The 21526-nt window shown below is 45.2% G+C and overlaps 1 protein-coding gene across 29 annotated transcripts in view; it reads right to left on the minus strand.

The window, feature by feature from the left end:
• The window catches only part of RALGPS1 (Ral GEF with PH domain and SH3 binding motif 1), a 308501-nt gene that overhangs the window by 164108 nt on the left and 122867 nt on the right, over positions 1 to 21526 (minus strand). For all 29 annotated transcript variants that reach the window (XR_011506216.1, XM_070518724.1, XM_070518730.1 and 26 more), the window contains one exon: positions 13873 to 13956. Coding sequence is in view for 28 of the 29 variants with exons in the window: in XM_070518724.1 (XP_070374825.1) it covers positions 13873 to 13956 (84 nt within the window). In the remaining variant the exon portion in view is untranslated. The remainder of the gene's footprint in view (positions 1 to 13872; positions 13957 to 21526) is intronic.

A 21526-nucleotide genomic window follows, 5' to 3' on the forward strand; every position in this document is an offset into this window, starting at 1 on the left:
ACACACACCAGAAAAGTTGTTAAATGCCGGACCACCCATGTCACCCTTGCCCACCACTGTCACGGGACTCCCAAGAGGTCGGGAAGGTAGGAGAGCACACCCTAGGGTCGCATTAGGTGGAGGGTCCTTGACAACACCCACCCCTGCAGATGGGCCCCGTGTTCTCAGCACCTCCTCCCCAACATGCAGTGGTGCTTAGAGAAGTACGTACTTTGGTCATCATCCAGGGGAGTTACTGGGCCTCCACGACATATGAACTCTCTAATTCTCAGGAAATTCTGAGATGAATCAGGCAGGACTCCCGCTTGGAAGGTCCCACTTGTGGGGAGACCATGGATGGATGAGTGGGTGGATGGACAAGTGGACAAATGGCCAAACAAAGGGATATGCACACTGGCTGGCAGTACCACCCACGAGATCCATATCCCCAGCCAGACCCAAGACAAGAAGGATTCACCAGTATTCACACAGTTGTAACAAATGTAGTTTTCTAGGAGAGGTTCATTCAATAATCTAAATAATAGAAAAATGTCCTTCAAAGTTCCATAAAGCAATGCAGGTTAAGGGGCATGTTTTTCTGGAGACAGCACGTGCCAAAAGGGTACACTGGTGCTTTTGGTTCAGAACATCTTTCGTGCTTGGCCTCTCACATAAATCAACATCCCAGAGACCCTGAGTATCCTGGTGGGAGCAAGAAAGTCATCTACCAGTGTGTTGTTGACTCGCACGATGCCTCAATGAAACACAGAAGGGGCGTCATGCCAAGAAATGCTGGGAAGTGGTTAGCTTTCTTGTCTACATTTCACCACTATGACAATAGTTCTGTGTGAAACACACATGCCCAAAAGTGCAATGATAACACCGCAAAGAAAAGTGGAGAGCTGGGCAGAAGACAGGGAATGTGTAGAATTAAAAACAAGGTGAAGTATCTAAAACCTCTAAATTTTACAAAGAAAAAAAGTTAAGGATATTCCAGAGTTAACAAAGGACATTTCCTGCTGCAACCAAATGCATTCTCTTTACTGAAATTTCATCACTTTTCAATGAGAAAACAAGGAAAGAGTAATCAAGAATCAAAGATTTGCTTTTTATAATAAGCAGGAATATTACAGAAAAGTTTTCTTTGCATAATTATCTGGGGTTGCCTCGAGGACAAGCCTGGGTTTCCATAAAATCATTTTTTCCAAGGAATTGCCTAAAATTAAGTTCAGACTCAAATGTTTACTAGCCAGTTACAGAAGAAAGATTTTCTGGATACCAAAAGACACGCCCATAAACTTTATATTTACACATGCACATTTTTATGCCACATAATCCCAAGTGTGATAGTTTATATGGTATAATAGATTCCTGCATGCCAAAAAAATCACACATATTTAAGGCATAGTTACGGAACATGGCAGAGTTGACTCTGATCTGCAGCACATGGTGTGCAGAGGCAACTCTGGGTCAGCTCAATTCAACAGACTTTCAGGAAGCCCTTACTGTGTACGGGCTCTAGGCACTGTGAGTGCAGACCCTATCGGTCCTTGCCTGATATGGAGGTGACCAAAGGAGGAGGCAGGATCCTCCAGAAATCACTGTGTTAAAAGGCAGCAGGTGATCATGGCCGTAGAAGCATAAACCAAGTGAACGGGACTACGGCGGAAGCAATGACAGGGGAAGGCTTCTTGGAGGAGGGAGGCCTTGAAAGACGGGTAGACTTCAAACAGGTGAAGACAGGATTGAGGAGTGACGGTACACACAAGCAGGGAGAGCGGAGGAGGCCAACGAGACTGGTGCTGCAGGTGCTCTGAGGGGGTGGGGGTAATGAGGGAGATTGAAGCTGGAAAGGGAAGTGAAGGCCAGATTGTGGGGGTCTGGAGGAACAAAGCGACAAGAAGGACCTAAGACACTATTCTATGCCAGGAGAGTTCCAACAGCTTCTGAGCAGAGGAGTGACAGGTTGGTTAGTCCCTTTGGAGGGGCAGGGACATCCAATAGGAAACTGATGCAATGGTCCACACAAGGGATGGGAGGCCTGAGCTAGGACCATGCTGAAGACGGAGAGAAGGGGCAGATAAGAAAGACATTACAAAGGTAGAATCAGTGTAGTTTTAAACATTTTTTATTCTCTTTTCTAACTACAAAACTTAAGAGAAGCTTAATGCAGAAAACAAGGGCAACAGAGATAAGCACAAAAGGACAGAAATCATTTGCAAACTCCTCTCATGATAAACATTATAAACTCATTATCATGATAAACATTATGGATGTGTCCTTCTAGTCTTTTTCCCATACCTAGAGCATACGTTTTGTCTTTTTCAGTTTAACTGGTATATATTAATCATATTATCACAAGAATTTTGATAAGTGAATAAATATTCTCCTACCACATAATTTTTAGCAGCTGCCAAGTATTTAATCTTCGAGATGTATCATCATTAAGTAACCCCCTATTGTTGGGTAGGTTATTTCTAATTATTTTGTTGTAATAAACAACACTGTGGTGAACATATTTATACATATATCTTTATACATTTTTAATTAAGGTCTTAGGATAAATTCCTGTGAGGTGGAGTGAATGAAAGCATGTGTACCTGTTTTCAAAAGTACATATAAAAAACTTGGCCTCCAAAGCCTATTTGTTTATCCATCAACAAGTTTGAGCAGATCTATGTTCCCATACACAGGCAAATACCAGTTATTACAATTCTTTTTTTCTTTACTAACCTAATGGTCAAAATAATGTCTCACTGTTTCTGTTTTGCATTTCTTTCAGGACTACGCAGTTAACTTTTTTTTTTCCACTTTTTTTTCAGTTTTTTTTTGTTATAAGTACTTAAAGGCCCTTTGTCCCATATGCTTTGTGAATGACCTGCTCAGGTCCTTTACTCATCTTTCTATTGTGACATCCGTCTTCTTACTATTGATTAGCAAAAGGTCTTTGTATATTAAAGAAAATACATTAATTCTCTGTGAGTCATGTGTTGTACCAAGAGTGTGGAGAAATTGGTACTCCTATACACTGTTTTAGGGAGTATAAATTCATAAGACCATTTTGAAGAACAACCTGATTATATCTTTCCAGATGTTAAAGTTATATCCCCCCTAGAATATTTATCTTATGAAAATACAGAAATTTAGAGGGACATACATCCAAGGGTTCACTGAAGCACTGTTTACAAAATAAAATAGAAAAAAAAAATGCCCGTCAATAGGGAACTGGTTACATAAATAACACTATCACCTCCAACTTTGGAAGGAGGTCACTACGGAAGAAGTGGGCAGATGCGCTCCACCTGCTTGATGCCAAAGTATCTACATAAGTTATTCAGAATTTTTCTGCATGGGAGGTTTGTCTATCCTTCCCCATTTATTTATTCAATCATTTATTTTTAGCAGAATGAACTCATGGATATTTATTTTATACTTTGGGTTACAATCCAATACTACATTATTTATTTTGTTGCTTGAATTCTTCCAGCTTTGGCCACTGAGAGCTCTTTCAGTTGGCTCCTGCATCCCTCTGACATACCACAGCACTGTTTTGGTTGGTTGGTTGGTTTGAGCTTCTCCTTACTTTCTGGCACTACAAAATGCTACAGGCTCATCTTATCCATTTCTTGCCCCAGTCCTGAACCAGATATTTCTCCAAGGAGCCTTGGTTCCTTTTTATTAGATAATGGTATTAGAAACCAAGATGTGGGGGCAAGGTAGGCTTGTTGGTACTGGGGTATCATTGTTTCTAGGTTATCTCAGCTGGCAGAGCAAGGAAGTGTGTGTGAGTGTGTACTAATCCACATATATCTATATCTATAAATATTTCTGCACGTACCATCTATATCTATATTAAACTAAACATGAGTTCCTACTGATGTCTCCAACTCCAATCCATCATCATATGGATCATTCTAACCCTCTCCCTTTGCTTGTCTGTAACTTCCCACTCCAACAGTGAGAAACTTGCCTCCCGCCATCTGCCATCCATTTCCTTCATTGTTCAATTCCAGTATTCATATATAGTGGCCCCAGAATTGTGACCCATCGCCCTTGGGAAACCACTTTATCAAACAGAGTACAGTGCTTACACACAGTTCCTTTCGTCCTCAGTCCTACAGGCTCCATTCATTTCCGAAGTTACTTAGGTCAACACCTTTCTCCCTCACCCTCCTCAGTGAGGTTGTTTTGCACATTTATAATACAGGTAGATTCTTCTGTTATATTCTGCATTCCATTCCAGGACCCCTTAATCTCCACAAAGAATTTTTTTTAATTTGTATATACTGGGGTGGTATACTCTTGGTGCTGTAAAGTTCTATGGGTTTTCACAAATATATAGTGTCATGTATCCAACATTACATATCATACAGAATAACTCCACCACCCTAAAAAATCCCTTGTGTTCACTAAACCCTCTCCTCTTCTCAAACCTCTGGCAATCACTGATCTGTTTATCATCTCTATAGTTTTACCTTCCAGAATTTTTTTTTGACATTTTCCAGAATGTCAAAAAAAGGGAGGGAAGGGTAGTAATCATACATATGTCGCCTTTTCAGACTGGCTTCTTTCACTTAGCAATATGCATTTAAGATTCATCCACGTCTCTATATGGCTTGACGGCTTCTTCCCTTTGGATGAATATTACTCCATTGTATGGATTACCAGTTTGTCTATGCACTCACCAATTGAAGCATATCTTACTTTCAGTATTTGACAATTATGAATAAAGCTGCTATAAACATTTGTGTGCTGTTTGTGTGTGCATGTGCAGGCATAAGATTTCAAATAAGCTGATAAATATCTAGGAGTGCCAATTGCTGGATTGTACCATTTTGCATTCCCACCAGCAATGAATGAGAGTTTCTGTTGCTCTCGATACTTGCCAGCAATTGATATTGTTTTACAAAGTTTTCTTCGTATTTTATAAATTCTAATAGGTGTGTAATGTTTTCGCATTTCCAACAACAAACAATGTTGAGCATCTTTTATATGTTTATTTGCCATTTGTATATATTCTTTGGTGTCTGTTCAGATATTTTCCCCATTTTTTAAATTAAGTCATTTTCTTATTGTTGAGTTTTAAGAGTATATTTTCGATACAAGTCATTTATCAGATACGTGTTTTGCAAATATTTTTCTTAGTCTGTGCTTTGTCTTTTAATTCTCTTTGTTAAGAGAATGTCTTTTGTACTTCTGCAACTCTTTTGAGGCATGGAAATTTTTAATTTTAATAAAGTCCAACTTATCAGTTTTTTCTTTCATGGAGTGTGCTTTTGGTGTTATCCAATAATCATCACCAAAGGGCATGTAGATTTTCTTCTATGATTCTCCTAAAATTTTTATAGTTTTGTCTTTTACATTTAGATCTATGATCCATTCTGAGTTAATTTTTAGGAAAGGTCTAAAGTCCATGTCTAGCTTCATTTTTTTATACGTGTAAAAAAATGTTCCGGTTGTTCCCGCACCATTTGTTGAAGAAATTACCCTTTCTCCACTGAATGCCCTCAATGCATTTGTCCAAGATCAGTTGACTATACTTGCGTGGGTCTATTTCTGGGCTCCTATTCTGCTCCACTGTCCTAGGTATCTATCTTTTTTTCAATACCAAGCTGTCTTGATTATTGTAGCTTTACAGTCAGTCTTGAAATCAGGTGGAGCGAGTCCTCCGACTTTGCTCTTTCTCAGGATTGTGTGGCTACTCTAGGTCTTTAGCTTCTCCATATAAACTTTAGAATCAGTTTGTTGATATTTATAAAACAGTTTCCTGGGATTTTGACTGGGATTGAACTGAATCTACAGATCAAGTCAGGAAGAACTGACATCCTAATAATGAGTCTTCTAATCCATAAAATGGAATATCTATTTCTTTTGATCTACACTGATTTCTTTCATGACTGTTTTGTAGTCTGCCACACATAAAACCTGTACACACTTTGTTAGATTTATACGTAAGTACCACTTTTGTGTGTGTGTGCTATTGTAAATGACTTTTTTTTCAAATTCCAATTCTTCATTGCTAGTATGCAGGAAAGCTTTTGTACATTGATCTTGTGTCTGGCAACCTTACTATAGTCACTTATTAATACTAGGAGGTTTTTCTAATAGATTTCTTTGATATTTTCTACATAGACAATCATGTCATCTGTGAATAAAGACAGTTCTATTTCTTCCTTTTCAGTCTGTATATCTTTTTTTTTTTTTCTTGTTCTATTGCCCTAGCCAGGAATTCCAGTACGATGATAAATGGAAGTGGTGAGAGAGCTCAGCCCTGCCTTGGTCCCAGGCACAGGTGGAAAGCACCTAGTGTCTCACCGTTAAGAATGATGTTGGCTGCAGGATTTCTGTAGATGTCCTTTATCAAGTTGAAGAAGTTCCCCTCTATTCCTAATTTGCTGAGATTTTCTTTTTATGATGAATAGGTGCTGAATTTTGTTAAATGCTTTTCCAAATCAATTGATACAGTAATTGATTTTCAACTATTGAACCAGTCATGCATACCTGGAATAAGTGCCAGTTGGTCATGGTGCTAATAAGCTTCTAAAACACAGGCTGCTATTTTCACTATTACTGTTTTGGTGGTATAGCGAGCCCTGGAGTTTAGCCCCTGGAGACTAAGATATCCCCCGGGAAATTTCACAACAGTATTACAGATTAACAGAGCAGAATAGGTATGAACACAAAGGCCTTTATTTAATCAACCACAAATAAAAACAATCAAAGCATAAAGCAAAGAAAAATCCAGGTTTAAGAATACTATCTTTTCTTAGGAGGTCTATTTTGCCACAAATTTCTCATAAGCCCATTCACAATTTTCTTAGAAACCTGGAGTTAGAAGGGAACTTAACAGCCCTACCCTCTCCCCGACCGCACCACCAGATGCTGTTCTACAGTCGCTGTGAGAAAGCCCTGTTTGTTCTCTGCCTCAGCCTCTCTGGGTAGGGAACTATTCTGTATTAGGAGAAAGCAACTGCCTCCCCACTTCTGTTCCTGGTCCCTGTACTTAATGATTAGGCCCCACAGGTTATTTTAATCGACTTCCCCATAAGAACCCCTTAATTACTTGAAAACCTTGATTGCTTCCTCTCTGAGTCCTCTCATTCAGAGATCCTTTACCTGATCCTTGTGTAACATGCTTTCTTTTCCCTTGCTCTCTGGCCACCGTGATACTGACATGCCACTCCTGTGTGACAGCCCGCCCCCCTCCCCCACCGCCACCTTCATGTGAGGCACCCAGGACCACATAACTGTCCAGGAGCGTTGGATAAAGCATAGCAGAGTGAGATTACCACACACCTATCAGAATGGTTAAAATTAAACAAATCTGAAAATATCAATTGCTGGCAAGGATCTGAAGCAACACAAACTTTCCTTCTTTGTTGGTAGGAATGCAAAATGGTACAGACGCAATCCAGCAATGCACTGCTAGGTATTTACTCAGCTTATCTGAAATCTTATGTTCACAAACAAACAAACAATACACAGATGTTTCTAGCAGCTTTATTCATAATTGTAAAAAATTCAAAGTAAATAACATGTCCTTCAATAGGTGAATGCATAGACAAACTAGTAAATCCATACAATGGAACAGTATTCATCCAAAAAAAAAAAAAAAAAAAAAGCCTCAGGCTGGCCCTGTTGCCCAGTGGTTAAGTTCAGCAGGCTCTGCTTCGGAGGCCTGGGTTTGGTTCCCAGGCGTGGACCTACACCACTGGTTGGTGGCCATGCTGTGGTGGCAACCCACATACAAAACAAAGGGATACTGGCACAGATATTAGCTCAGTTACAATTTTCCTCAAGCAAAAAGAGGAAGATTGGCAACAGATGTTAGCTCAGAGCCAATCTTCCTCAACAACAGCAAAAATAAATAACTTAAAAAAAAAGTCATCAAGACATGGATGAATCTTAAATATGTATTGCTAAGTGAAAGAAGGCCATAAATGTATGATTCCCTTTTTCCCTTGACATTCTGGAAAAGGTAAAAACTATAGAGATGGTAAAAAGATCAGGATCTGGGTCACTGTCGTGCTCTCCATACCAAAACCTGCCTTCTTCCTTGGACAACTTCAACATCACTGTGAATGACCGTGGCCTCAAGGTCCCCTCAACTTCAGCAACTATTAGGCACCTACTACTTCAGTCACCTCCTTCTCATAATCACCCAGGACTGCTGTACATCAGAAACCCTCAATTCCAGTCTTGGGCCACAACTTTTAAGCCTCCTGGTCCTTACCTTCTCCTTGAGCCCCCACTGTGCCCATCCTTCCCTCGCACCACACCCTAGAGTCCCTTGCAGCCCTTTTCCTCGGCATCCTTGTCCTCTTGAGCAGACTGACCGCCTAGCATCTGTTATCTCAGCCCCTCCTTTGCCAGTACTCTAAGTTCCTTCGTCCCCTGGTCCTTGCAAACAATCTGCTTTGCTAACCCCCAGCTGTGGATGGATCCAACCATTCGCCCTCCTAGCTCCTACTCCTAGCCTGCAAAGTGCAACTGGAGAAAACCGTCTACCCTCATGCACTGGCGCTACTTTAAAAGTCACAATCTGCATTTCATCTGGGCCATGGTCTCTGCCCAAGAGTCTTTCTATATTCCCATAGTCAGCTCTCTCCTTTCCCCTGGAGTGGGTTTTGCAAGCTTTCTCCAAAGCTCTCAATCTTTCCACCCCATTGCTTCCCCTTTCACCTCCTATTTCACGGAGGAAAGAGAAACCATGAACCTGCCTGCACCACACCTACAAGTGGGCCTGCATCTGCATCTTTCCTTTCTGCCCACTCGCCTCTTACAAGGAAGAGGCCCCCAGGTCTTGGCCTCTCCCACCTTCTCTGGGACTTCACTCCCTTAAGTATTCCCTCTCTCACCTCATTTTCCTGGTCTACTGGCTCCTTCTATTCAAAATATGAACATTATCAAGGCTCTGCCCACTGAAAAGAAAAAAGGAACATAAAACCACCTCCCTGACATCTTCACTCCCTCCAGCCACTCCCTTCTTTTCATCTGTCTCCTTGGAACCACTATTCTAAGCATCACCTACACCCACTTTCTCCATTTCCTCACATCTCCTACCACTCAAGGCCGCTACAAGCCAGCTTCCATTTTACATCCGCACAACACTGCTCTTGCTGAGCTCACCAGCACGCCCACGCTGCTAAATGCAAAGGCCTCCTTTCTAGTCCTATCTTAGTTGACCTGTTCTATAACTTTCCCTCATCCTTGAAACACTGATTCAAGACAACACCCTTTCTGGGTGTTCTTCTTGCCCCCAGGCTGCTCTCTCTCAGCCCCCTTACCTCTGCCCCGCCCTTAAATCCTCAGGTTCTCACCTGAGCCTGTTTCTCCCTGGATGATCTCATCTACTCCTGCGGCATCAAACACAGATGACTCCAATATCTGCATCTCCAGGGTGGACCCCCCCCCCCACCCCGACTTCCAGACTCCAAGATCCGATTACCTGCTGCATGGTTCAGCCCCCATGTCCACACGTGACTCACCTCCTACTCTCACAACTGCTCCTCCTTCTGTATTCAAGCCCAAAGAAGGGTGCTGCCAAGTACCAGAGGCCCCTCCTTTGCTCTTCCCTGTCACCTCCCTCCAAATCCAGCCAGTCACCAAGTGCTGTCATTCAGTCTCCTAATACTCTCTTGAGCCCAGCCATTGCACATGCCTTACCCCTCACCTGATTAATGGAACAGACTCCGATCCAGTCTCCTGGCCTCCCTTCCTACTGCCCATGCCTCTCCTCTGGTTTCCCCATCCTAGTGCTGATTCCTCCAGACTGTCTGTCTCCCACATCAGACTTCGAGCTAACAGCAGCAAGGGCTATATCGAGTTTACTGTTGACCCTGAACCTAGCACAGAGCCTAGTACACATTCAGTAAATGTCCACTGAATAAATGAATGAATATAACCAGAAGTAATGAGCCTCCACTGTATAGTGAGTTTAAACAATGGGTAAAGAATAGTTTGGAGGTAGCATTGGAAGGGAAGAGAAGGCTAACGTTGTCTCGCAGCCCTGTGATAAATGAGGCCTAGAAGAACAGGGGGTCCTACAGGAGCAGTTGTCAGAAGAAAGGAGGAGCCCCTCAGAAAGGAAACTCACCAGCTATGTGACTTTGAGGAGGCTGCTTCACTCTCCAGAGCCTCGGCTTCCTCATCCACCAAACAGCTTTAAAACATCCACCTCAGTGGGCTTTGTGAAAACTGCATTAGATAATGCAGGTAAGATGCTTAGCACAGTATCTGTCTCAGTAAGATGAGCCTAAGTGCTCAATAAACGTCTTTTGAGTAGTCTTGATTAAAGCCAAGAAGGAGGAGGAACGAGGCACGGGAGTTCAGAAGGTAGAACTGAGAGTGACGGGGTCTCAGCAGACTGATGGGGAGAAAGCTCAGAGCAGGAAGGAAGAGAGAAGAGAGTCCACGGTGATACCTGTGTTTTCCTTTCCGGCCATCATTCCCAGTGTCTTCCTGTCAGAGCACCCCGACTTTCCCTGAGGAACCAGCACTGCTCCATTCTCAGCCCCTGCCCCTACCTCCACGGGAAGGCCTGTTTCTGAGACCGGCCAACCAGAGCCTCACGTCTTCCTGGCCAGAGTGATGAGATCAGGATGGGATACAAGTCAGGGCAATGGGAGCCCTTGAGTCTTAATTCTAAGACATCAGATAGAGCTACTGAAGAAGAGGCAGGACTTTTCTGCTGGGGTTGCCCTCAGAATGAGCTGTGAGCCAGGAGCTGTTGGCAGCCATCTTGCAGCCCCAGATGAGTCGGCTGCCCGAGAGGGAGCCAGCTGGGAGGAAAGCAGGACCTAGAGGTGCAGAGAGCAGCGCTGAGGTCAGCTGGTGATGCCCCAAGCCCCTGGCGATATGCGAAGTCCAAGTTCTCCCTGGCTTTGTTACATAAGCCATTAAGGTGCGTTTGAGGCAGGGTTTCAGTCATTAGGAACTATATACAAATGAGTCCATGAGAAAACGAAAAGCAGTCCTCCAGGGCAAAACGTCGGGGACCTTGGCCCTGTCCACTATCCGTTAATATATAAGGGTCCTGAGACCCCGAGAGAGGAAGGGGCTTGCAGAGTCTGGACTAGAACCAAGTTCTCCCAATTCCCTCTTCCAACTTTTCTGAATTCTTCAGCATCTTCAGGACACAATCCCAACCCTACTAGGAGCAAGTAGGCCCAAGCCAAAACTTCCTTCCAGCTCGCAGCTCCCACTCCGCTGCACCTTCCTGTAAAGCTAATGTTACTGTTTACTACATGCCAAATGCTGACCTAAACCTTTACAGCCACGATTCTCGTTTAATCTTCGAAAACCACTTGAAAAGACTCTTCCTGTTTTACAAACGAGGAAGGTGAGAGGTTGAAAGCCAACATACGATCATACAGCCAATAAGTTGTAGCGCTAAGACCCAGACTTTAGGGCTGTTTGACTGCCTGCGACCACAGCTTCTCAGCCTGTTGTCAACAGATCCCTAAAGGGAGGGGGTGGGCAGCCAATCTACTAAAATTAAACGCAAATTTATATATCTGTGCATTTATCTGGGGGCAAATTCATGTGTGATACTGTCAGAGTTTCAAAAGAACCCGTGATCCAAAAAAGGTCGAGAACTTCTGCAGTGCGTGGTGAACTCCTTGTTCAAGACACAGGCCTGCCATACAGACCCTGAGTGAACTCGCCGAGCTCCTCCATCTCGGGGGAAGCAGGCAAGCCCCCAGGGGCTGACCAAGATACTGGCCACTGGGTTTCTGGTTTGGCCACAAGGAGCCTCAAATGCCCCAGCAACCTCCTTCCAAACAGCTGATCTTCACATCCCCCCCTTATTTCTCCAAAACGTTTGGATGCCGACTACATGCCAGACACTGCGCTAAGAGCTCTCCACATATCATTTCATTTAATTTTCATAACAACTGTGCAAGGTGAGTACTACTATTACGCACATTTACAAATAAGGAAAGTGAGACTAAGAAAGGTAAGTGACCTGCTTTCCTTATCTGGATTCTGACGAGGAGCCTTGTTCTCACATATGTAAGTCCACCAGGAAGGATGCCAATCAATTCATCTCAGGAAAAGCGGCCCTGGTGGCTGACCAGGCCTGGCTGTTGGCCAGTTTTCAAACCAGAGCTACCAGGGCTGTGTCCAGGAGCTGCCAGCTCTGAGTGGTTCACAGGCCAGCAGGAAGACCATTTCTCAGAGCATTCTGTTTGGGAAAATACAACTTTACTTCTGGCTCGCTTCACCCACTTGGTGTGAGCTGGACACAATGCAATTGTTTGCAGAACAAGCTGCAATGCCCTTTGCCAAGCTGACCTGGCCTCCGCGTGCAAAGCAGATTACATCAGAGCCCCCAGCGGCCCTCCTCCGGGAGCTCTGTGGCCAGTCAGAGGTGGGACTGAGCTGGCTCCCACTCAAATAGTTTTGCTAAGGAAACTATGAATCCCCTGATAGTGTGTGCACATCTGGTTTTTTTTAAAAGACTAAGCTCAGTTGAAAAGGAAAAGATTTTGAAAAGAAAGAAAAAAAAGAAACAAAAGGCTTCGGAACTTCTCTTTGCAAAACAAATGGTACAGTCCCTACCGCAGATACATCCAGGCTTCTCTTAGTTCCTATTTTATCTCATAAAACAACACCAATGCTAACTCCAGCCTTGATCCACAGACTACTCGCTGAGGCCCCTGCTGTACTTTGGTGGCAGCTGAGGTTGAGGAAGCCTGGAGAGGGCTGAGCAATGGTGATACACAAGACCTGGCATTTCTGAGAAGGAAGGCCCAGCGTGAGGGAGGGCCCAAAGGGAACCCAGGCCGTGACCTAGATGTCCAGTCACGCACACTAGGCAACCTCTAGGCCACTGTCCTCATTTGGAACCAGAAAAACAAGAAGAAAGAAGAGAAACTGTCAACAGCACTATTTGGAGGTTTGATCTATCCAAAGAGGGTCTTGCAGGGTGCCTTCTACTGACGATCGTGTTCTGGCAGGTCTGGCTGAGACCCCCTAAGTTGGTCCAAGTTCCCATCATCATTCCAACAAGTGGGGATGCAGATCTTCATACCTGGAGCAAAGGTTCTCATTGGACCAAGTCAGTTTGTAGAAGTATGTACAGGGTCACTGACCAGGCCATCAGGAATTCAAAGAAATTCAGTGCACGAAGTGTTTCCTGAGCATCTCATTCATTCACTCCACGTATACTTACTGAGGGTTTACTATATGCCTGACATTGCACAAGGTGGTAGGGGACGCAGGGATAAACAAGATAGACATGGTCCTGCCCTCAGGGAGCCCACAGACTGGCAAGGAAGATAGAGACTACAGGGTTACACAAAATGAGGACAGACGAGTAAAGGATCACATACAGAAGTACAGGGTGCAGTGAGGGAACATATGATGGGGAGACCTTACACAGGCTGGGGATTCAAGGAAGGCTCCCCAAGGAAGTGACATTCAGGCTGAGATCTGACTAGGAGCCGAACAGGGAGAAAGAATTCTGAGCCAAGAGGACAGCACATATGGGAGCCTGACGGGACAGAGATATGGTACATCAGGAAAGAGAAGGACGGCCCAGATGGCTGAAGCCCACAGAGTACAGGGAGGGACAAAAGATGGGGGGGGGCCCGGCGTAAGGGGGCGGTAGACGGAAGCCAGATCCACCGTGCAGGACACTGCAGGGCACGTTAAGGTGCTCGAACTTTAGCTTAAGTGGAATTGGAAGCCACTAAAATGATTTCAACACAGAAAAGATGTGTTCAGTTACACCTGCTTTGTGAAAAAGGACTGTGATGGCACAAGAATCCATAAAGGTGGGTGTTCAGGAAGAAGGGTTTGGACCTGGGGCAAGGTGCCTAGGGCTCCCAGCCTACAAAGGCCAACAGATTGCTGTCTGGACAGGCACATGCAAGGGGCGTTGCTTACCTGGTTAAACCTCCGGGTAAAGGCCACAACGTTGGGAGCGAGACTATGTTTCTCCTTCTTACTCCATCCACAGCTGGCTAGTTCCTAGGAAGCACAGAGTCAGTTTCAACAGTGATTCTAATTGGGATGCAAACACACCAGGGGCATCTAATTGGAATGTGAACACAGAGGTGGGGAAGGGCTGAAGCCCTGGTCATCCACGTCTTCACCAAGGTGGGAGGGGGCTCTCCTCCTCTGGAGAGGAGGGCTGGGTCTGTGGGTGGAGGTGCATCCTGAGGCCCCCCAGAGGTAAGAAGTGGAATACATTTCTCCACAACCCCAGCCACATTTCCCAGGGCTGCTGTGCCAAAACACGCTTTATCCTACCACTGCCACTCTGCCGGCTCCCCTGGGACCAGAAGTCCCTTCTTAACACAAATTGTCTGAGAGGGCATGATGTTTTAACCAACAGGACTCATCCCCCAGGCTAACTTAAAATTAAAATCTGGCTGAAGGATCTCAGATTTCATCAGCCACGTGACATCCTCCCTTCCTGGAGCCAGGGAAAGTCCCGCTCCAAGCCCACAGCAATCAGAGGCTTCTGGGATTACCTTGATTCCTTCCTGAAGTTGGCCCCTCCCACCTCGCATATAACTCATTACCTAAACGCCTGGCATTCTCAGCTCGTGCCTCAGGGAGCCCTGGCAGACAATGCAGGAAAGGGGGGCGATTCTAAAGTTCTCTACCCCTAAGTTACAAGACCTCCTTTTAATTTATATCAGGCCTCGTATTACTAATAACATTTGTTTTTGCCACACACCTGGAACTTTTATAAGATCTTTAGTGAGAGTGAGCTGCCCAGCAGTGGAAGAGAGGCAGATCAGGGGTCTACTAGGAAGTCAGAGAGGGCAGTGGGAATGGCCAAAGGCCAAACTTGTTGGCTGAGCAGTTACGCCTGAGGTGCTGCGCCCTCCAAAGGCATCGCAGGGGCCCAGCTCTACGTCACAGAAGCCTGGCTTGTGGCAATGTGGGAAGCCTGGCTGAAGGCAATGGGCGGCTCTGGAGAGAAGATGAATGACCTGGACTTGAGAAGGCTTGGGAACCAACCAGGAGCTATGAAACACAGCTCCTCTTCCTGGCTGCCTCGCTTCTATAAAGGGCATCCTCCCCCTCCCAGGACCCACAGGAAAAAACCACCATCCTTGACCCTGCCAAGTCCTTCACCCTCACAATTTAGACCCCTGGTAACAGAATGACCATGATATTAATTAATGCTACCAAGATCAAGAATCCCCCACATGCCAGGTGTTGGACTGTGTACCTCATATGTTATCTCACGTAATCCTCACATCTATTTTAACCAAGAGGAAAAGGACTCAGTATCATTCATCATCCTGAGTGAAGACTTTGACTCCACTTCTTTGCAAAGGAGACAAGAATCTCTTTGAGACGTAGTTTCCCTCTGTTTACCGTGATTCTCCTTGTTCTGAAAATGTATGTTTGAGGCTCTTTTCAAACGTCCATTTGACCTACCTCAGTTACATTTACTCCTCTCACCCTGCTCCGACTTAAAACATAGACTTTAATTGTTTTGCAAATGTATATTATTCCCCTTTTGAAGTTTAACTGTGAGGACAAGAGCCTCTCTCCCCTGTGGGTCCCAAAGCCAGTCCTGGAAAGGCATGGGTTATAATCTGGCAGAAGAAAGAATTCGGAAAACTGATATTCAAGGACTGAGGGGTAGTTGTCGCCCAATTTCTGGCTGGCAGTTGCTCCCTCAGTTTTTTCCTGACTTCTTTAATAAACAGCAGAAGTTACATACGCATATGTGTGTGTGTGGTGTGCACACGTGTGCGTGTGTGTGTGTGTGCATGTGAGTGTCCATTTAATTCAGAGGCTGTGGTCTTCTTTCCACACTGTGGGTAACTTCAGAGGGCATCCTGAAAGGGAGCAGTGTGGACCTTACAGTGAGACAGGCCCAGGTCAGATCCTGGCCCTCCACACCCCGGCTGCATGAGGCTCATCTTCTCAGAACCTCAATTCTCTCATCTTAAAATGGGTATGAGACTATATTTATCTGTGAAGCTCACACAGAGCACCCGGCACGATACAAGTACCTGACCAAGGTTCCCTCCCTCCCTCTTCCTAGGGTCACGCTGCTGTCACTCAGCTCTAACTCCACATACCCTCTTCTTTCTCCCATAGCACACTCGTTGCTGTCTCGAACTATTAACAAAAGCTATTATTATTTATCTTTCATTTTGCTGATGTCCATTCAGGCAGGAACCAAAGCAGGTACTTAATACATCTGTCCTGAATTTATTTGATTTGAACATTTCTAAGATACTGATTCCAAAACTGTTTGTGCAGTTCTTGGATTTTGACAATTCCCTAAGGAACTTTTTGCACTGGAAGACATGTAACATTTAAAATTAAAACCTCCACAAAGTAAAACATTATGTTTGAGAAGTTCCTTGATAAAGTGGAAGAAGCAAAAGGGCTTAGAGCCAAGACCTCACTCTGAATCCCAGCCCTGTCACTTATTTCCTGGGCGACCCCAGGTAAGTTAACCTCTCTGGGCATCAGTTTCATCACTGATGAAAACAGGGATGCTGAAACTAACTCCACAGAATTGTGGCGAAGACCAAGAGCGGTAAAGCCTGACAAAGGAGGTGACATACGGGGCACAGGCCTGACTCACGGGAGATGCCAAGCAGCATCTGTTGAATGAATGGAGTATGAGCATTCCTCAGTGTTGAAATCTCCCAAATTCAGTGCAGAAAGATTTATCAAGACATCAAAAGAAATAATACCATTCTATCTACAATAAAACAAGTCCTGGGCCCAACCTCCTTGGCACTGTTCCTCTCCTGTTTGGCCTTATAGGAATACAACAGATTCCATCTGTGTGAAGTGGGTTTGGAAAATGTGAAGTAATAGAACAAAACTCTTCCAGTCACTAATGCCTAAAAAAGGTCCACGCTATGGAACTGATTTGGGTGTAATTAAGTGAAAATTGGCCAGAGGAGGCAGGGCTGGTTCTAGAAGGGAGACAAAGGGCTGGGCTGAGGCTGGTAAGGCCCTAGTAGCCCTGTGTCCCTGGGGAGCCACTCCGCTGCCCCTGGGCTGTGCTGGGACCCTGATCTCACCCAGGCTGTCCTTGGCTCTGAGTTCTCTGCTGAGGTCAACTGGATGTCAAAGGAGAGGAAGAGCCTGTACAGTCCTTTGCCAGCTTCTTCTGGGACCTGTCCTCTGTCATGTGGCTGTTCCCCGGGTTCATCAGGGAGAAAACAGAAGCTGTGAGAAAAAGACTTTCTGCTACCAAATGTACAAATTCATCTGCATCCTCTCCTTTCCTCTGGCTTTAATGGAAGAGTGGCCCTTTCCTGCCAGGACACACACTCCTCCTGCCTCTGGGTCCCATCCCCTCCCCCTGCTCAGAGGCCTTGCTGTGCCCTCCCCATCCCTGTCTCTTCACCCTCTTCCTCTCCAATTTCTTCTTCCCACTGCATTATAATGTGCGTCAGCCTCTTCCATTAATAATAATAACGGTGATGACAATAATAACAATGATAGTAACGTATCTCTTGTAGACCTCCCGTCTCCTCCAGCTCCTGCTCACTCCCTTTCTTCTCCTTGCAGGTGAGTTTCTTGAAAGGATTGTCAATTCTTACCATTTCGACCCGCTTCCCTCTCCACCTCCTTCTCCGTCCCTTCTCCCTCTGCTCCAGTGAAATCGCACTTTGCTCTACCAGCGACAGCGTCGGGCTAGGCAAGCTTCCTGCCATGTTCTCGACTCCCTGCCCTGGCCTTCAGCCCTGGTTCTCCTGGTTGTCTTCCCACCTCTTGGGCCCCTCATTCGCAGTCTTATTTTCCAGTTGCTTTTTTCTTTTCTGACACATGTCCCTACCCTCACCCACATCTGCCCAAGTTCGTCTTCTACGTTCTTAGACGTCTGTATTCCTCCTTGGAAGGTCGCATATGCTGCCATGGTTTCAACTACATGTCTCTGTCCAGCCCAAGTCTGTTCTGAGCTCCAGACCAGGATATTCAGCTATCTCCTGGACACCTTCCCTTGGCATTCCCACAGGCACCTCAGAATCAGCAGGCCCCACCAAAAGGGTGTCTGAACAGCTGCCTTAAATAAAAAAAACACCGAACAATGTGAGATTCATTTGGACATCCATTCTGACTGTCAAAGGAGAATGTTCATTACAAAGAAATATGGAAAAAAATCCCTAACTGATAGAAAAACAACCTCGTCTTAGTACCCGCATCTGCAAGCATTCCTGGACGACGGCAAGAGTCAACTCTGGTGTCAGTTCACCCTGCAAAGCTTCCCTGGGCCACACTGCCAGCAGCACCCCCACCAGCTGCCAGTTTTGTGCTTAGTGATCTGGGAGTCAGATGCCTTGTGGTGGCCTGAGAAAGGCCTGACACTGACCATGTCTGGGATCAATAAGGTAAGGCCCTGGAAGAGGAGACCTGGGGAGCGGGACAAGTCCTCCCTGAAGACCCCCACATGATCTAGGCCATCAGGTCACAGGAAGCTGGTGCCAACACCTGGCCCTTCCACACATGTGCTAAATTATGACTGCAATCTTCTCCAAATCACATTCCTAAAACATACCCACGTGGAAAATGCACCACGTCAAGGAAAGGTCACTAAATCTGACCTCAGGGACCACCACCAGGCTGGCACCAGCCTACATTACCATTTTGCTTAATGGCAACCTTTTTCCCTCTTCCCTCCATGTTTCTCCCCATTTTGCCATCCTACCCTCTGGAACAATCTTCAGAAGAACTAGCAGGACAATCACACACTTAGTCAAAGGAGTTCTAAAAACACCCCTGGGAATGGGTAACCCACTGAGGCACCCACTTCGGGGTTGGGGTGGGGTCTGAGTAAGGAGTAAAGCATTCAGGACTCTCACACCTCACTGTTGGGTATGCAAAATGGTATGGCCACTTAGGAAAGCAGATGGGCAGTTCTTATAACATTAAGCACACACTTACCCAATGACCTAGCAGTCTCACCAATGTAAACATGTGTCCATACAAAAAACCGTACGTGTGTGGTTACAGCAGCTTCATTCCCAATTTCCCCAAAGTAGAAACAACCCAGATTCCCCTCGGCTGGTGAAGGGACAAACAAACTGTGATACATCCATGTAATGAAAAGCTCCTCAGCAAGCAAACAGGAAAAACTACTGGTACACGCGCCAACACAGACGGACAGCAAAAGCTCTATGCTCAGTGAAAGAAACCAGACACAAAAATATTTTATGATTCCATTCATAGGACATTCTGGGGAAGGTAGAAAGCACAGGGACAGAAACGAGCTCACCAGCTGCCGGGGGCTGAACAGGCAGCAGACCGATGGGCACAGGGAGCAGGGGATTTGGGGTGATGGACCAGCTTGCTCTCTGGATTGCGGTGGCTCCGTGAGAACACACATTTATCAAAACTCACCAAACTGTTCACTCAGAAGGGTGAATTCTACTGGATGAAATTTAATTTCAATCTTATTCTAACCTCAGTAACTACAACTTAAAAAAAAAAAAAAAAAAAGGAAAGGAAACAGCCCAACCATCCAGGACTGAGAAGGGAAGTCCCACAGTAACCACTGTGCAAAAGGACCAGAGAACAACGGACTCAGACCGGAGCGGGACAAAGGGCCTGAAGGAACGCCTCCAGGGAAAAACCAACGCAATCGAAAAGAGGATAGAAATAAAAATACAATAGCTTGAAAAAGTTTGAGCACATGATGAAGGCAAATGACGATAGAAAAAAGGAATTATAATCTCAGGGAATAATAAATAGTATATATTTAATATGTTTAGATATTTTATATATATATTCCAATATTAGGCAGTTGATGGATTGAAAGAAAACAGAATCTGTGGGTCCCTGACACGAGGCACAGTCTCTCTTGAACGGCCCAGGGTCATTAAGGAATGAAACTCAACCCTGGCACACTCCTTAGCTTGGCACTGAGTCATATTTACAAAGCCATATTAACAGTGAATGCTATTTGTTAGTGTTCAACTTTTAGAGCCAATCTAAGGAAAAGTGCGATGGGATTGGCTGTAGCTGCAGAATGTCAGAATGTTAATTTAACGAATTTGACAATGAAAATGTTCAGCTGCCAGAGACGGCAAGTGGAGAAGGGGAGGAAAAGCAGAGGACATGAGCAGTCAAGAGATATCAGCTGATGAAACAAGAAGGAGAGGTTTCAGTGTGCCAAATAAAGTTCCAAAAGGCATCCGTAGAAGAAAAATGTTTAAAGAGTTTACCTCTGGAGAGGAGACCAGCGTAAGTGATCAAGGCCTTTCTCCAGAAGCTCTTCTGTACTATTTGATTACCATGTACAGGATTACTTTGAAACAAATTTTAATAGATGACATATTACACTATTATACATTGTAAACGTTCTAAAATTAAATTTTAACAGTTGAGTAAATACTCAGAAGTATACAAAATTTGTATAAAGTCATAACCTGCTTATAACTTATCAGCATCGACGTTTATAAAGAAAAGGTGGAGCAATCATGTGACAATCAGGACCAGCTGGGCCCTCGGGAAACATGCCTGTCCTCAGGGAGACGTCCCGGCTTTAATCAGGTGCAGCGCAAAGAAGGCGGCAGCTAACTGGGGAGCCAGGACAGCCTCGCGGAGCGCTGGTGCCAGATGCTTAAACCCTCCCTGGAACAAAACCGGCTGGAATGAAAAGTGGAAGGAAAAGAAAAGGGACAGAGGGACAGGAGACAAAGATGGAAGAAAGGAGGGAAGAGAGGGATAAATGGTGCAGCGAAGGAAGAAGTGAGGAAGGCAGGGCCAACTGAGGGCCAGCACTGTGCTGGAGTGGTCAAGACGGACCAGCCGAGGCCTGCAGGAGTGCAGTGTGTCCAGTGGGGGAGACAGACATGACCAAAAATCACCATAACTCAAGATGACAAAGGACAACTGTATTTTCCTGCTTTGTTTCCCAAGGTGGAGTCCTAAAGGAAATTTGCTAGATCCAGCCTTCCGAGTGGCTGTCAGTGGGCTGAGGTGTCTTTAGCTCTTTCTTAGATGATGATGGAGAAAGAGCGGAAAGGGTGAGTAGAAAGGATAAGGACGGGAGAGAATGCGAAAAGGGAGGGACAAAGGTAGCTGACAGTTTCTAAAGCACATGTACATTCATTGATTTACTAGAGTTAAAGCCTGTTTTAAGAAACGCAGCAATGAACAAAATATAAATGCTCTGGCTTTGATGGAGCCGATGTTCCACAGCAGGGAGAGAGATGAGAAATTTGTAATAAGCCAGACAGTGACAAATCCTTTGACAAAATATTCATCGGGATGAAGGAGCGGACTATTTGGAGGGGATGCCTCCAGAGACCTGGCTGATAAACTGAAACTGGAGTGGAGATACGAATGAGGTGGGGCAGCAAGCTCTGCAAGTCACTGGGGAAGAGGGTTCCTGGCAGACGGAAGTGCAGATGTTAAGCCACGGAATCAGGAATACCATGGAATCTCTGAGAACAGCAGGGTGGCCAGCGTGGTTGGAGCTGAATGAGCCTGGCGGATGGTGGGAGGAGAGGTGGCAGAAGGAAGTGGCCGGGGAAGGCCAGATAAGGGCTGGATTCATTCTGAGGAGGATGGGAAGGGATGGAGCAGAGGCAGCTCTCAA

The sequence above is a fragment of the Equus asinus genome, chromosome 10 (genome assembly GCF_041296235.1).
Source record: "Equus asinus isolate D_3611 breed Donkey chromosome 10, EquAss-T2T_v2, whole genome shotgun sequence".
In the NCBI taxonomy this organism is placed as follows: Eukaryota; Metazoa; Chordata; class Mammalia; order Perissodactyla; family Equidae; genus Equus; species Equus asinus.